Source organism: Notothenia rossii (genome assembly GCF_949606895.1).
Source record: "Notothenia rossii genome assembly, chromosome: 5".
Classification (NCBI taxonomy): Eukaryota; Metazoa; Chordata; class Actinopteri; order Perciformes; family Nototheniidae; genus Notothenia; species Notothenia rossii.
In genome coordinates this window covers 90182562-90199976 of record NC_136903.1, presented here as the reverse complement: position 1 = coordinate 90199976, position 17415 = coordinate 90182562, and the positions used below count along the sequence as shown (strand labels likewise).

Genomic DNA, 17415 nt, shown 5'->3' with positions numbered 1-17415 from the left:
GGGATTATAACACCAGGACTCGTGGACACTGCCTCAAGTCGAAGAAACAGTACTCAAGACTGGCTATCCGCCGCAACTTTTTCAGCCTGCATGTGGTTAACTTGTGGAATGATCTGCCAGAAAGTGTTGTCACATCCAAGACGGTTAACTGTCTCAAGTCCCGCCTCGACCGTTACTGGTCAAACATCACCTTCACTTTGGACTATGTGACTGTTACCAGCATCCATAGTATATAAAGAACAGTGGTCTACTTATCTATGAGCAACTAAAAGGCCTTAGGCCTATTACAGCCGTATCCGATTGATTGATTGATTGATTGATTGATTGATTGATTGATTGATTGATTGATTGATTGATTGAACAGTTGTTCAAAAATCTCTAATAAAAAAACTCTAAAAACTGCATGACTACATTAACCTAATTAAACTATTCATGGAGTTTATAATGACACAGAAAGCACAAAATATCATTTCATGATTATTTTTTATTGCGGATAACAAAAAGCATTGTTAGTTAAAAAGCAGTGATATACTGTAATATGCCATGCGTCTGTGAATATAGTTTAAATGGATAGTTTGGTTATATTGAAGTGATGAGGAACTTATCCTCGTCAGTGTGGCCCAGAAACATATTGCTGTATCGTGACAGTCTGCTAAATGTATTTTAGCCAATTAAACAAATTCTATATTTAGAATCATTTAAGTGCTTTACCTTGAGGGTAGTTGTCAGATGACTTGTCAGATACTTTATTTGTTTGTTTTTGCTGAATCTGAACTAACCGAAGTATCACAACAACAAACGAACTAACCACACAACTTGTTTTTCCACCAAATAATTAAAATACTTTGATTAAAAATCCTAAAATTAAGTCTTCACCTTTTACCCCATTTTACAAACAATTAGATTCTAGGAATTTAGGTTAAAAAATAATTATTAAACAAAATGCGTCCTACATTACTGGAAACTGTTCTGTTGCTGAACTTGAAGCTCCATCAAAAACAAGCAATACAAGCTCTATTCTGTTCATACACTTAACCCTTGTGTTGTGTTTGAAAGCTGTTCCCGTTCATGGTGTTCGCGGGTCAATCATCCAATATTGTTTTAACTACATCATAACTAACTTATTATGCATTCATAACCGAACAATCCTGTTGTATTGTATTTGATGGCCCCAAAACACATTACTAACCCTAACCCTAACTTGAAACGGGTCACGGGAGACACGAACACAACATTAGGGTTAAACAGCGCTCATCACCAAAAGCTAATAACTAAACTACTTTAAGATAATAACATATTGAAGATCGATTCCTCTTCTCTTGGTTTACACTCCTTTCCCCTTTGTGGCTCCCGGCCCGGCCTTCTTCTTCTGGGCTCCTGAAAGTCATCAGTTCAAAAGAAATGTCATTATATTGTTAATGTGAGATTCATGATGCAGCAAGAGCCATAAAAACATAACTAAATACACTCCTATGTCTAATATGTGTCACTGATGTTGATGAAACAAGAGACATCTTTACCCGGAGGTCTTCCTCCAGTCGAGGGTCTCACTGGATTCCTTTTTTCACAGAGCTTTCTCCTCCAGCTCCACCTCCACAGGGTAGTGATTACTGACACTCTGAGTCTGGAACAGAAAATATCATTTAATAGTGTCAATAATTCACCTGATGCTTTGCCTGCTCTGGGGTGTTTCCACATTGCTTTATTTTGTGTTTGTTCTTCCGGTTAGAGCATGTGCGCAATTACTTGGAAAAGGGTTGCCAGCTTCATCAACATTTGTTTAACAAAGAAACAGTGTTTAAAGCTTTTGAATGACTGTCATTAAGCTGTAACACTTTTTCGGGTAAGAAACTAACCATTTAGATAACCGTTATGTGATTTGTTTATCCAAAGAACCGATATTTGGGGTTAAAATGACTCTCACTGCCAGAACTGTAGACACAAGTTTACACTGCAAGTCTAACCGTAGGATATTGAATAATAGTCCTAAATTATGCGAGCCACACATTTGTCAATAGGTAACTAGATAGCTAACATTAGCTCGCTATCTTGTTAGCTATATAGCTAACATAAACTAGCTAAGTGAGATAGAAAGCAAATGTTTCCTAGTTTGTAAAGTAGATAGCGAAAGTTAGCTAATGTTCGTTGGCCAGCTTGTTAGGGTGACAGAAGCTAACGTTCCTAGCTAAAGCACCGTTCTGGCAGTTTTTATAAAACTATCAACATGTGCTTTATTAACATGTGGTATTATTTCCAACCAGACTATGGGCTTCGGTAGTGTAGCTGTTAATAATCCCAAATAAAATGTATTGTTTATGATGCTGCTACTGCTAAACCGGAAAAATGTAAATATATGCATTTAAACCGGTAATGGGTTGGGCTGTGTCACTTCAGCAGGTTTCGGTGTTTCAGAGGGGGGGGGGGGGGGTAACATCTCATCGTACCAACGATACCCAACCCCTAAACATGAGTCTCACTTCTTCTTCTGTCAAGTCCAAGCCTTCCTTGAAGTTGTAGGCTTTGGCTGAGTCAGGGACGATGGCCTTCAGCATCCTCTTTCCGTAAACCACGATCCTGTTATTTGGAAATGCAGCACAATTCATTTTTTTAACAAACACAAAAAATGCTTGGATTAAACTGTAACAATAAAACGTGTATTACCTGTCGTAGGCGTGGTTGTTATTGTTACTAGTCGTGGTGTTCACATCATCGTCTATCAGCCAATGATAACGAGCGGAGGAGATACGGAGCACTACCTTCTGCTCGTTGGAGAGATACGGTACATCGGCATTAAAGTCTCCCAAAATCATAATGTTCTGCAGAAGAAAGAACAACACAACCAAATTCAGAATGGAACATTATGTTCATTTGTTTTTACTTTATTCATACTGAAGGTAATCTAAGTTTAAACAAATTTTGCAAAATGTTAAATGTAAATATTTTTCACATATTGTTTTTCTCTCAAACCCATCAATAATATTTTAAACACTTACATCAGTCTGCCACATCTCCCTCGCACCTTCAACCACATCATGAAGAGCGTTCAGTTCCGCCTCTGCGTTACTTGGATTGGTGTGGACCGGGATCAACACCAGCTTCTTCACAACTGTAGGCACACACACACACACACAAACACACACACACACACACACACACACACACACACACACACACACACACACACACACACACACACGTTAATTTGTTTGTTCTAAACTGTTTAAAGTAAACATGTATTATTGGGGACTGTTTTCAAGTAATCCTATATATATATAACCTTCTCACTCACACTCAGTGACCTAGATACCAGCACACCACACACACACATATTCTTTTCAAGGTCCTTTCTGGGCACCAATATATCTGTGTACAATATTTGATTGTCTGGGAAAGAATAGTTTGTGTGAAATATTCCTTGGGAAAGTAAAGGATTGAATTCAGGTGCAAGATAAAAGATTGACTCTGTCCGAAGCTCTCATGCTCTGTTCAGAAGTAAAATACTTTTTTCCCAAAACTCTGATTCGTTTAGGAGTGAAATCGACTGCCTCCAAATCTGTCTATGTATACTGTTGTTTATTCATGCAGGGCGCTTCCTGTTTCTGACTGGCTGGTCCCGATACCTGTATCGCACGGCAGTAGAACTGGAAGTTCGGAGTACTCTGTAACTTGTATGGGTTTTCTTTACCATTAAAATCAATCAGATTATTGTTATAACTTTTATGCCGGTGTTTTGAACTCCTTCTTCTTATTAATGTGACCAGGCTCATCTAACGGACGGCGCGGAGCAGAGGTGGGCTTTAAGCCACCACCACTGTTTTATGTTTGCTCCAACAACACACACACACACACACACACACACACACACACACACACACACACACACACACACACACACACACACACACACACACACACACACACACACACACACACACACACACACACACACACACACACACACACCTGTGTTTGAACAATTGAGAAGGACCATGAAAGGCTGTCTGGTGATCACATCTTCAGCATTTTCTCCTTTCTGGTGGGATTGTATAATTTCCACTTCTTTCTTTCTAAAACACAAAGCCACAAACATGTACCGTATTATAAAGCTTATAAACACACATGTTATGTTTTGTTTGTTTATTCATGTATTTGTATTAGTTAGTGAGATAGCTCATAAACCACTTGAAGTTTTTCAGTAGAGCCTTGTAGGAAATGTATGTAGAGTTTGGCCCAAGAGCACAATGTGATGATTTGTAAAGCCTATGATGTTCTGGGTCTTAGCTACTGAACCATAGACAACAAATAAATTGTAGGAGTTAAAAGATTGAAGTCAAGCGTCTCAAAGAAGAGTAGTTTAATGTGTCACAGATTACTGGTTCAAAAAACAAACATTACTGGTTTTTTTGTCTTTGATATTCCAAACAGTTTTTCAATAATAATTATCCAATTGAATGTGGCTGTTACCAATTTAAGACATATTTTAATTCCTGTGAGACATAACGTATAGCTCAATTGTTAGATTGATGTGTACTGAGGCTTGGTCTGAATCCAGTTCTAAGAACATTTTCTGTGTGTCATCACTCCCCATGTCAGGTCTGTCTCTATAATGAAGGCCCTGGTTGCCCAAAAAGGTCTTTGAACCACACACAGGATTGTCTGCACTTGTGTTTCTGACCTGTAGAAGTAGACAAACTTCTCCTTGTGACCCTCCGGTCCCAGAGGTTCACTGCACAGCATGCCGTACGGATTACTTCTGTTATCTCTGCCAGAAAACAGAAACAACTGGAACTGAATATCTCATCATCAATCATTTGGTTGTATCATTGTAGATGCCCCATAAGATTTAATCACAGACACTTGTTTTTAGGGCAACAGTGAAAAGAGGTGCTGCAGCACAGTGTGAGAAAAAGAAAGAGCTTTCTGAACATTAAAACATGAAAACATGTCACAGGACCCTAAAAACACATTTTGAATCTGAACCTGCAGAATATGGCCCCTTTAAATGAATGTGCATGCTTCTATGTGTGGAGACCTCACCCATAGGCATTAAGGTGTTGGAGGAGCAGTGGCATGGCCTCACCACTCACATCCGTCACCTCCACCAGCAGTACCACGCTGTACTGAGACACAATCTGCAAAACACAACCACAGAGAAAAGAAAGCACAGAACTAAAAGCTATTTTTAAATTTTATAAATGTTTTCAATGCATAAAAAAACTGCTGCTTTCCTTTAATTTTCTCGCCATGTACAAAAACATTAACTGAAATATTAAACCGAACAAACTTGTGTGTTTCAGCACGGTGAGTTACCTTAATGATATTATCCAGTACGCCCTCCTTGTTGACTTTTTCCCATCCCAGTCTCTTCACATTGAAGGCAGCGATCTTCATTTTGACTAAAAATATCAATGAAATTGATTTCATAGATTCAAACCGATACACCCAACATATTATCAAGGCCAGTGGTGGACAGTAACTAAGAACATTTACTAAAGTGCTGTACTCAATTACAAGGTACTAAACGAGAGTATACTGTATGTCCATTTAAAGAAACTATTATTTTACTCTTCATCCAATACCTGACACATTTACTTTCTCTATTGGGTTTCCATTTATGGGAGAAATCATCTCTGTCGCTAACACATGTTCATGATACTTACATGTTTAGTTCAGCAGGATAATCTGCACATATCAACACCACTTTAAGATGTTTGAAGGGTAAATGCAATTGCCAGAAGTAAAAAGGATATCAAAGTCAACTTTATTGTCAATCTTTCAGTTTGTGTGAACACTTGCTTTGAAGCACTACAGTATCCTGTTGAAGGAACAGAGATAATATTATACACAAGGGAAAACTAGGTGAATTGAACCATCCCAACGAAAAAGTCCAAGAACACATTGAGCCCAGAAAACAAATGTTATTAAGGGCTGTAAATATCATAAGCCTATGTCTAAACTGGACAACATTGTTAGGAGATGTAACCTCTTGAGCCCTGGGCCCTATCCCAAACCCCTTCGATTCCACCGGGTCCGTCTGCGTCGCGTACTCACAAAGTACACAGTAAAAGTACTTCATTGTTTTTCTGGTAGCAGTCAAACCAGTACTGAGTCCTACAGTGACAGATTTATTAAGAACTTAAGGTAACAAATATTTATATCGCTCATCAAATATAGCAGGGGATGAAGAGCTGCAGATTAAAAAAAATTAAAGCGAGAGACGGCTGAGGTGACCACAGTGCAGAATCGCTGCATTGTTTAACCTCTTGAGCCCTATTGGCCCCGGGGTCAGGGCTAGGGTCAGGGTTCACCCCTGGGGGGCAATAGGGCCCCTGACACTCTGACACAGTAACGTCTATATTGATTCTGACACTTCTACAGCTAACTCACAGGTGTATCATTGCTTTGTGTGTGTGTGTGTGTGTGTGTGTGTGTGTGTGTGTGTGTGTGTGTGTGTGTGTGTGTGTGTGTGTGTGTGTGTGTGTGTGTGTGTGTGTGTGTGTATGTGTGTGTGTGTGTGTGTGCGTGTGCGTGTGTGTGTGTGTGTGCGTGTGTGTGTGTGTGTGTGTGTGTGGGTGTGTGTGTGGGTGTGTGTGTGTGTGTGTGTCACGGGCCATTTTGTGTGAATGGGCGTGAAAGCGTGAGAGAGGGGGTGGGGGGAGTGTGTGGGAGAGAAACTCCCTCTGGAGGAATGCTGTTTTATTTCTATTGCGCGATCTGCGTGCAGGGACGGGCGGCCTGCCTACACGCACACATGCAGGTAAACCAGTTCAACAAGTAACACAATGCTGTCTGGCTAATGCTAACAGGCTAATTATCACACTAAAAGGGATTCATCCAAGTGTCCCAACACATTTCAGAAATAACTGTTTCTGCCAGAACCAGAGAAGAGTTAAATGTGTTTTTGTAACTAATTAACTGATGAGATACAATTTCATATACTGCTGTCAGAAATAACGTCATTTATTCAATTCTGGTTTCAATTCAAAATCTTACACATTTAGAACTTAGTTATAGTGAATCATCAAAGACATTATACTTCTATTAGTGTTTTATTTCCATATGTGAACATATAAGAAGGGCGGGGCCCATGACAGGTGCTCAAGCTATTTTGACTACCACACAGACCCGGGTACGTAATATTGCAACAAAGACATAAGCTGCTCAAAATCAAATTTGATGAATGTATTCCACAATAACTGAATATGTACATGTTCTAGACATTGTAATAATAAAAAAAAAACATTTGAGGCATTTTACTTACTTGAATCTGACAAATCCAGTCCGATAAAACAAAGAGATGTTGCTCGTTTGAAGATTCAGAAGTTGTTTGCGTGTATGGCCAGAGGGCAGGATCTATACACACCTTTAATACCAAATAGCATAGTGAGGCTGAACAAAAGGATCTCGTGACTATGTAAATGTAGTGTTTAAAAAAACTAAACATGTACTGACTCTTTTAGGATAGCTTAAAGTAATGTTTACAACCAGGGTCCTTACAGGGTTAACTATGCGGTACTATTAAATCCATGTAAACTACACATCACAGCAATGAGGCCAGATGAATTAAACCAGGATACATCCTTTACCGTCAAACTGGGTCTGAACACAGCTGCCTGTGCGTTTGATAAATACTTTCTGATGTTATATACTACTTATCAGCTACATGACCCTAACGTGTAAAGTTATACAAGCATTTGTACCAGTTACATGACATTACATTTAGCTGAGGCTTTTATCCAAAGAGACTTACAATAAGTACATTCGACCAGGAAGATACAACCTTGAAGAAAACAGAATCATATAAGTTCATCAGGTTTCATAGAGCCAAACATTTCAAGTGCTACTCAACTGGCTTTAGATAAGCCAGCCCTTTATTAGTATATAAGTGCTTTGTTAGTAATTCTATCTCTGGAAGTGGAGTCCAAAGAGATGAGTTTTCAGTCTGAAGAAGATGTGTAAGCTTTCTGCTGTCCTGATTTCAATGGGGAGCTCATTCCACCATGTTGGAGCCAGGATAGCAAACCCACCAGTGCTTCTCACAAGTAGACTCTTGCAGGCCAGAGTAGCTGGAGTGATTCTCCATCGGAAAACACTGTGGAGTACTTTTTTCATTTTTATATTTATGGCTAGCACAAAACTTCCTGATGAACAAGACAAACAGGAAGTAAACACAAAGAGGAACAAGGTATGGGCTCTGGGAGTGTTTGAAGACTAAAAATAGATGTTGATCATTTTCAGACAGGTTTTTATTTCAATCAGGAGAGACTTCATTTTGTTTAAAGAACATTCATTGACACATGTCATATGATAAATGTTAAGTCTTTGGCGATGAGACCCCGATCCTGAAATCGTATATCTAAAGGGAGAAATGCAGCCGTGAGCATAGAGGGAACCCCCAAAGAAGGAGGAAGGGAGACCTGCAGCAAGTAGGTTACAACAGAAAACGTAAAACAACAGAAAACAATAAGGACATCATATTTACAGGGCTACATCTACATACCTATCGACATTGACAAGTATAAACAGTATCAAATAGCATTGCACCTATCTGAGCTTTAAAAACATGCAGTGGAACCAAATTGCTCAGTTTCAATCTGTTTGAAGACTGTTCCAAGCAGGAGGAGCTGCGCACATAAAAGCTTCGTACCTAAGTCAGTCCTTGCCTTGGCATATGTAACTCTGTGTGATCAGAGAGATGTAAGATGGGAGTTTACCCAACATGGCTTATAGAGGAACATGTACCATTACCGAAGACTGAGCCTCCGTACAGCGAGTGAAGGCAAACCTGCCCTGGCATACAGGGTACAGTGATGAGTAAGTGCTTACAGAGAGTAACAAATCTCAGTGCGCTGTGAGAGGCGGCATCTAACTTCTTCAGGTCATTACCTGAACAAGGTGTGCAGTGTCTCTACTTTAAAGAGTCCTCTCCTGCTGATGTTCAGGTGTATATCAGTATGTAGTGTCTCTACTTTAAAGAGTCCTCTCCTGCTGATGTCCAGGTGTATACCAGTATGTAGTGTCTCTACTTTAAAGAGTCCTCTCCCGCTGATGTTCAGGTGTATATCAGTATGTAGTGTCTCTGCTTTAAAGAGTCCTCTCCTGCTGATGTTCAGGTGTATATCAGTATGTAGTGTCTCTACTTTAAAGAGTCCTCTCCTGCTGATGTTCAGGTGTATATCAGTATGTAGTGTCTCTACTTTAAAGAGTCCTCTCCGGCTGATGTTAAGGTGTATATAACTATGTAGTGTCTCTACTTTAAAGAGTCCTCTCCTGCTGATGTTCAGGTGTATATCAGTATGTAGTGTCTCTACTTTAAAGAGTCCTCTCCTGCTGATGTTCAGGTGTATATCAGTATGTAGTGTCTGTACTTTAAAGAGTCCTCTCCGGCTGATATTCAGGTGTATATCAATATGTAGTGTCTCTACTTTAAAGAGTCCTCTTCTTTTGATGTTCAGGTGTATATCAGTATGTAGTGTCTCTACTTTAAAGAGTCCTCTCCTGCTGATGTTCAGGTGTATATCAGTATGAATGTCTCTACTTTAAAGAGTCCTCTGCTGCTGATGTTCAGGTGTATATCAGTATGTAGTGTCTCTACTTTAAAGAGTCCTCTCCTGCTGATGTGCAGGTGTATATCAGTATGTAGTGTCTCTACTTTAAAGAGTCCTCTCCTGCTGATGTTCAGGTGTATATCAGTATGTAGTGTCTCTACTTTAAAGAGTCCTCTCCTGCTGATGTTCAGGTGTATATCAGTATGTAGTGTTTATACTTTAAAGAGTCCTCTCCTGCTGATGTTCAGGTGTATATCAGTATGTAGTGTCTCTACTTTAAAGAGTCCTCTCCTGCTGATGTTCAGGTGTATATCAGTATGTAGTGTCTCTACTTTAAAGAGTCCTCTGCTGCTGATGTTCAGGTGTATATCAGTATGTAGTGTTTCTACTTTAAAGAGTCCTCTCCTGCTGATGTTCAGGTGTATATCAGTATGTAGTGTCTCTACATGTCTCCATGCTTTAATGTTCAAAAAGCTCTTTATTTGTCTCATACTGCCTGTGCTGCAGCACCTCTTTTCACCCTCTGTCTGAAACCAGAGCCCAGTCTGCTCTGATTGGTTAGCTGGCCGGTTCTGTTGTGATTGGTCAACCGCTAAGAGATGTCCCGCCCCTAAGCCTATAATGTGTTGGATCTCTAGCCAATAGAAGTGTGAGTGTTATGTAGTGATGTCACTATGTTCCAGAAGTAAACAAAGGAGTCCAATGGCTGCGTTTCAGGCAGGGGGAATACAGGGACCTTAGCCTTTGCAGACCATTTACATGCACTAAAACCTACGACGACCGGCTGCCCTCCCCGGCAGGCGCACGGACGCGAGGGCCCACTCATAACTGCGCGCACATGTGCGACCGCAGTTTTAATTATTATTATTATTATTATCTGGGAACGGGGGGGTTAGTATTGTCTATATTTGTGTCTATATTTTTGGCTTGTGCAGCATTTTGTGTATGAAAAGTGCTGTATAAAATAAAGTTGTATCTGCTTTGATTAGCTGAAATGTAAATAGTAAATGTACTTAATGAAATGTGTCTATACCTGAATGTGTTTGTATGTTAGTAAATGCAAAAGTGGATATGAATGAGAACATAGTATGTTGGCAGTTATACTTTAATCAGATCTAAATATAATATTCTTATTTTGTTTGTAGGTATCTTCGCTGCTGAGATGTTTTTGACTCCAGGAAAGAGAAGCTGATTATCTAACAGGATCCTAAGAAAATCATAATCCTGCATTTTTAACTGAATTGACAGTAAAATAATTTTGCAATTGTTTTTGTAGTCACACATCAGGAAACACATATTCAGGTATAACAAATGGGAAAATAATAATCTTATATTTATTTTAACTTCTTTAATATATCTAAAGCCATACATGGGATGGCACTGCTGTACATTTCTTGTATTCCTCAGATTTTTTTTTTTTTAAAACTGTTTTACAATCAACGTGGCATCTCCTAAGTTTTGCATCTTTACTTTAAATCCAGTGTTTTCCTCCATTGAGACGTAAGAGGAGCACTCAATATTTAACTGTCTGCTCCTCTTGGCAGTTGTAATGCTGTACTACTTTATAAATGTTTATTTATTGTTAGAGTAAGGTTTTCTTCTGTTGCCTTTCAAAATGTGTCCTCAGAAAATGATAATTGCCTTTCTATTGTTGTTTGTACCTCACTTTCCTCAAGCTTTATAAATAAACTTGTCTTGACACGGAGAAATAAACATGATCCAGTTCCAGTTGCTTTTACCTGGATAAAGGAAGTATAAATATAAATATATAACTGTGTATATTGTACCTTGTTGTCTCCTCCTGAAACAGCCAGGATGTTTCCGGTGATGGACCAGCTGACGTTCCAAACCACATCGTTGAACTTGTGGAGGAGTTTAGCCGTCCAGGTGTTTCCAGCCGGGTCGTCACACGTCCAGATGAACACGCGTCCGTCCTAAAGAAGGGCAGAGGAAACAAATATCTTAACAAAATGTCTTCCCACTGAACTCTGTGCTGTGTGAAGCAGAAGAGTTTTTATTATTATTATTCAGCTGCTAATTAAACGTTTTCTTCTCTGACCAGCGTTGGAAGAAGTACCCGGATCCTCAACTTCAGCAAAATTATAAATAATATTGTCTTAAAATTGTTAAATACTGAAATAAAAATTTACTTTATGTATCAAAAGCTTTCATAATGCAGAATGTCTCCTTCCACACCGTTATATTTTTATATTATTCCGTTTTTATCAAAACCAAATGCTTGTATAACCATTTCAATTATGTAATTCGTCAACGTCAAACATATTTAGGATTTCTTGCATACTACTGGGTAGATAAGTAGTTTAGAACTGCAATATGAGCATATTTTTATGGATATAACTTGGTGTCAGAAAACAGTAAGATTAAAATGTACATTATTTCCCTGTGTGATGCCGTGGAGTAAAAGTATTAATAATGGAAATACTAAAGAAAGGTACAAATTAAGTACAGGTGTGTCGAAAAATACTTATTTACAGTACTGTTGTGTACTTTGTAACTTTCCACAGCATTTGAAATGTATTACACTAAATCTATAAAAGCAGAAAACTTAATGCAGCGTGTTTATAATCAGAGATGTTCTGATTTTCAGCTCCAAACATGCCACAGGTTCCTGAAAAACCTCCTGAACGTTTACCTCTGGCGCCACCTAGTGGAACTTTCTGGACTTATAACTTTGACAGATAATTTACGTATTTCTTCTCACGGTCAACTTCTATATCTTCATTCTTTATGTTCTGTTTTATCTGCTACTTTGAGATGTTTATATTGTATAATTGTTTATTTTCTACTCTTTTTACTCATCATTTCTAATTATGTGCTGTACTTGTTTTACATGCTGCTTGGATTAATAAAGTATTTCTTATGTTATTTTATCTGTAATAACTGACCTGGGAGCAGCTGGCGATGGTGCTGGTGGGCAGCCCGATGGACGGAGCCCAGCCAACGTCTCTCACCCAATCACTGAGAGCCTCCAGCTTCTGGTCCTCCTTCCACTGACCGTCCTCCTCTCTGCAGAGATCAAAGTACACGTCCTTTACTCAAGTAGAAGTACAGATACTGGTGGTTATAAATACTCTGATAAAAGTAGAAGTACTGACTAAACTTCTTTACTCAAGTCAAAGTAAAGAAGTATGGGCTTCAAAATGTACTTAAGTTAAAAGTACCCATAACTAACTAGCAGCTGTTTTAAAGAGTACCTGAAGTTTTCATTAGAGAAAACCAGGAAAAAAACTGTCACAACATTTGAAGTTGGTCCTGGTTGAAATTCCTAAATGGGAACAACGGCCTTGTGTTAACATCAGGACATATAGTAATCATTTGGTACTTCCACACCATTTACTGTTCATCGGATCATACTGACAGACAGAGATTCTGTGCAAACCCGTAAAGACTTTGGTTAGCTCGTGCAGCTCATCACCTTCTGTATGTTTTCTTTCACAAAATAGCGCACCTGTCCATGCCGTGTCTTTAAAAGTCATAAAAAAGAATATGATGGGAACCGAAACACACATTGTGATATCTGCAGAATCTGGCTGTTTCTTGATTTGAATTTTGTGAAGCAACCTTGGCTCTTTTATATACAACATGTAGAAGTTCAATATGGATAAAACATTTTAAAACTTGTATTCATTTAACCACATTTCATGTTAACATTTCTTATGTTAATTATCACAAATGAGGAGGGAATGGTTGAGGATCTAATTCATGAAGCACCACTAGGAAAAAGTCACCATGACTGCCTGTCGTTCAAATTTCTATGCTACCATGAGATATGCGATAATCCAAACTGCAAGTTCATCCTTAATAAAGGAAATGATGAAGGTCTGAAACAGGAAATGATTGGGACAGACTGGGCACAGACCTTTGAAAACAAGTCAGCTTCAGCACAGTGGGAGGCCATGGAAGAAAACATCCTAACAAGTTGCAAGAGGCACATCCCTATGTCATCGGGAAAAAGTAAGAAAAATCGCTCTACTCCGGAATCGATAAATGATAGAATCAAACATCAAATCAAATCAAAAAGTGCAGCTTACACCTTACAAAGGATATATGGTACAGAGAGTGACCGTTGTTCCTATGCAAAATTGTGCAACCAAGTTAAATGGGAGTGTCGGAAAGCTAAAAGAGAGCATGAAAGAAAAATTGCAAAGGAAGCCAAAGAGAATCCGAAAGCTTTTTATAAATATGCCAGAAGCAAGTTAAAAGTCAATGCCACAGTCGGAGATCTGAAAAAGGCTCATGGAAGCCTGGCTCAAAATGACAAGGACAAAGCCAATACACTAAATTCCTTCTTTGCTAGTGTGTTCACAAAGGAGGACATCTCATCAATACCAGACTTCCAGGACAGACCATTTAATAATATACTCAATAAATTGGACTTCACATCAAAGGACATCCATAAAAAACTATCGAACTTAGATGCCTCAAAAGCATCAGGACCGGATGGCATCTATCCCAGGATTCTCAAAGGACTGTGTGATTAACTAGATGAACCCTTACTTACTATATTTTAAAAATCGCTTGATGAAGGTGTGGTGCCACAGCCTTGGAAGGATGGTCATGTAACTCCTATATTCAAAAAAGGTGACCGAAGCAATCCTGGAAACTATAGGCCTGTCAGCCTTACAGCAGTAGTATGCAAACTCCTTGAATCCTTGGTGCGTGATGCCGTCATAGAACATCTTGACTCAAACAACCTGTTATCAGACCGCCAACACGGCTTCGTCCAGGGCAGATCCTGTTCAACCCAACTCCTGGCCTGCCTTGACATATGGTCTCGTACCCTTGACGAAAGAGGAAGTCTCAATGCCATTTATTTGGATTTCCAGAAAGCATTTGATACTGTACCTCACAAAAGATGAGTGAAGAAGCTCTATGGGTATGGTATCGTGGAGACATACTCACCTGGATCTCAGACTTTTGTCAAAAACAGGCGACAGACAGTCTTTGTTAACGGGAAACCATCTGGATGGTGCCCAGTTCTCAGTGGAATTCCACAAGGTAGTGTCCTGGGTCCTGCACTGTTTGTCGTCTATATCAACGACCTACCCGATAATGTGAGCTCCATGGTCCAGATGTTTGCAGATGATACTAAAGTCTTCAAGGTAATTAAGTGTAAAGAGGATGCAGAAAAACTCCAGTCAGATCTCAGAGAAATGCTGAGGTGGTCCGAGTGTTGGCAGCTCAAATTCAATGCAGCAAAGTGCAAAGTAATGCACTTAGGTTTTCAGAACACAAAATATGAGTATAATATGGGTGATGATTCAAACACTATAAACCTATACGAGACTCAGAATGAAAAGGACCTTGGTGTGAATGTTGATAATACCCTGACATTTAGTGACCATATCCGTCGGGAAAGTAACAAAGCGAATGGTATCCGAGCAATGATCCGCAGATCATACACTTATTTGGACCCTAACGTAGTACATAGTTTATACATCTCTCTTGTACAGCCACTCCTCGAGTATGGGAATGTCGCTTGGTCCCCCATGTACAACAAGGATGCTGAGCTCATCGATAAAATACAGAGAAGGGCAACGAAGCTGGTTCCAGAACTAAAGGACCTACCATATCAAGAACCACTGCAAAGTCTTCAGATTCCGAGTATGTATTATAGAAGGGCGAGGGGAGATATGATCAAAGTTTTCAAATATCTCCACAACATCTACAAAACATCATGCCCACTGCAACGGGATTATAACACCAGGACTCGTGGACACTGCCTCAAGTTGAAGAAACAGTACTCAAGACTGGCTATCCGCCGCAACTTTTTCAGCCTGCATGTGGTTAACTTGTGGAATGACCTGCCAGAAAGTGTTGTCACATCCAAGACGGTTAACTGTCTCAAGTCCCGCCTTGACCGTTACTGGTCAAACATCACCTTCACTTTGGACTATGTGACTGTTACCAGCATCCATAGTATATAAAGAACAGTGGTCTACTTATCTATGAGCAACTAAAAGGACTTAGGCCTATTACAGCCGTATCCGATTGATTGATTGATTGATTGATTGATTGATTGATTGATTGATTGAACAGTTGTTCAAAAATCTCTAATAAAAAAACTCTAAAAACTGCATGACTACATTAACCTAATACAATTATTCATGGAGTTTATAATGACACAGAAAGCACAAAATATCATTTCATGATTATTTTTTATTGCGGATAACAAAAAGCATTGTTAGTAAAAAAGCAGTGATATACTGTAATATGCCATGCGTCTGTGAATATAGTTTAAATGGATAGTTTGGTTATATTGAAGTGATATGAGGAACTTATCCTCGTCAGTGTGGCTCAGAAACATATTGCTGTATCGTGACAGTCTGCTAAATGTATTTTAGCCAATTAAACAAATAAATTCTATATTTAGAATCATTTAAATGCTTTACCTTGAGGATAGTTGTCAGATGACTTGTCAGATACTTTATTTGTTTGTTTTTGCTGAATCTGAACTAACCGAAGTATCACAACAACAGAAAAACTAACTAACCACACAACTTGTTTTTCCACCAAATAATTAAAATACTTTGATTAAAAATCCTAAAATTAAGTCTTCACCTTCTACCCCATTTTACAAACATTTAGATTCTAGGAATTTAGGTTAAAAAAAAAAAAATTAAACAAAATGCGTCCTACATTACTGGAAACTGTTCTGTTGCTGAACTTGAAGCTCCATCAAAAACAAGCAATACAAGCTCTATTCTGTTCATACACTTAACCCTTGTGTTGTGTTCGAAAGCTGTTCCCGTTCATGGTGTTCGCGGGTCAATCATCCAATATTGTTTTAACTACATCATAACTAACTTATTATGCATTCATAACCGAACAATCCTGTTGTATTGTATTTGATGGCCCCAAGACACATTACTAACCCTAACCCTAACTTGAAACGGGTCACGGGAGGCACGAACACAACATTAGGGTTAAACAGCGCTCATCACTAAAAGCTAATAACTAAACTACTTTAAGATAATAACATATTGAAGATCGATTCCTCTTCTCTTGGTTTACTCTCCTTTCCCCTTTTTGGCTCCCGGCCCGGCCTTCTTCTTCTGGGCTCCTGAAAGTCATCAGTTCAAAAGGAATGTCATTATATTGTTAATGTGAGATTCATGATGCAGCAAGAGCCATAAAAACATAACTAAATACACTCCTATGTCTAATATGTGTCACTGATGTTGATGAAACAAGAGACATCTTTACCCGGAGGTCTTCCTCCAGTCGAGGGTCACACTGGATTCCTTTTTCTCTCAGCCATCTTCTCCACCATCACCTCCACCTTCCTCATCTGCTTCATCATCTGCTCCATCTCCTGCTTCAGCATCAGCTCAAGCTTCCTAATCTGATCCACCATCAGCTTCACCATCACCTCCACCTCCACCTCCAGCTCCAGCTCCAGCTCCACCTCCGGCTTCACCTTCAGCTCCACCTCCACAGGGTAGCGATCACTGACACTCAGAGCCTGGAACAGAAAATATCATTTAATAGTGTCAATAATTCACCTGATGCTTTGCCTGCTCTGGGGTGTTTCCACATTGCTTTATTTTGTGTTTGTTCTTCTGGTTGGAGCATGTGCGCTATTACTTGGAAAAGGGAGGCCAGCTTCATCAACATTTGTTTAACAGAGAAACAGTGTTTAAAGCTTTTGAATGGCTGTTATTAAGTTGTAACACTTTTTCGGGTAAGAAAATAACCATTTAGATAACCGTTATGTGATTTGTTTATCCAAACAACGGATATTTGGGGGTGAGCAGCTGCTGGCGATATGACAGAGGTCGGTCAGCTTAATAAAAGTCAACAGTGTTTTTAAAATGACTCTCACTGCCATAACTGTAGACACAAG

General features: G+C 39.2%; 2 protein-coding genes across 2 annotated transcripts in view; both read right to left on the bottom strand.

Moving 5' to 3' along the window:
- Positions 1-17415, bottom strand: part of LOC307041498 (uncharacterized protein) — a 185991-nt gene that overhangs the window by 156336 nt on the left and 12240 nt on the right. Inside the window, exons 4-5 of the mRNA XM_079684947.1 lie at positions 4676-4762; positions 3964-4067 (exon numbers count right to left, since the gene is read on the bottom strand). Of these exons, the coding sequence (XP_079541073.1) occupies positions 3964-4067; positions 4676-4762 (191 nt within the window). The remainder of the gene's footprint in view (positions 1-3963; positions 4068-4675; positions 4763-17415) is intronic.
- On the bottom strand, positions 8229-14248 carry sec13 (SEC13 homolog, nuclear pore and COPII coat complex component; the record flags this gene model as incomplete). Its single annotated transcript, XM_079684531.1, has 4 exons — positions 8229-8417; positions 11336-11482; positions 12455-12603; positions 14194-14248. The coding sequence occupies 4 exons, from the start codon at positions 14246-14248 to the stop codon at positions 8301-8303; spliced, it is 468 nt and encodes a 155-aa protein (XP_079540657.1). The 3' UTR covers positions 8229-8300.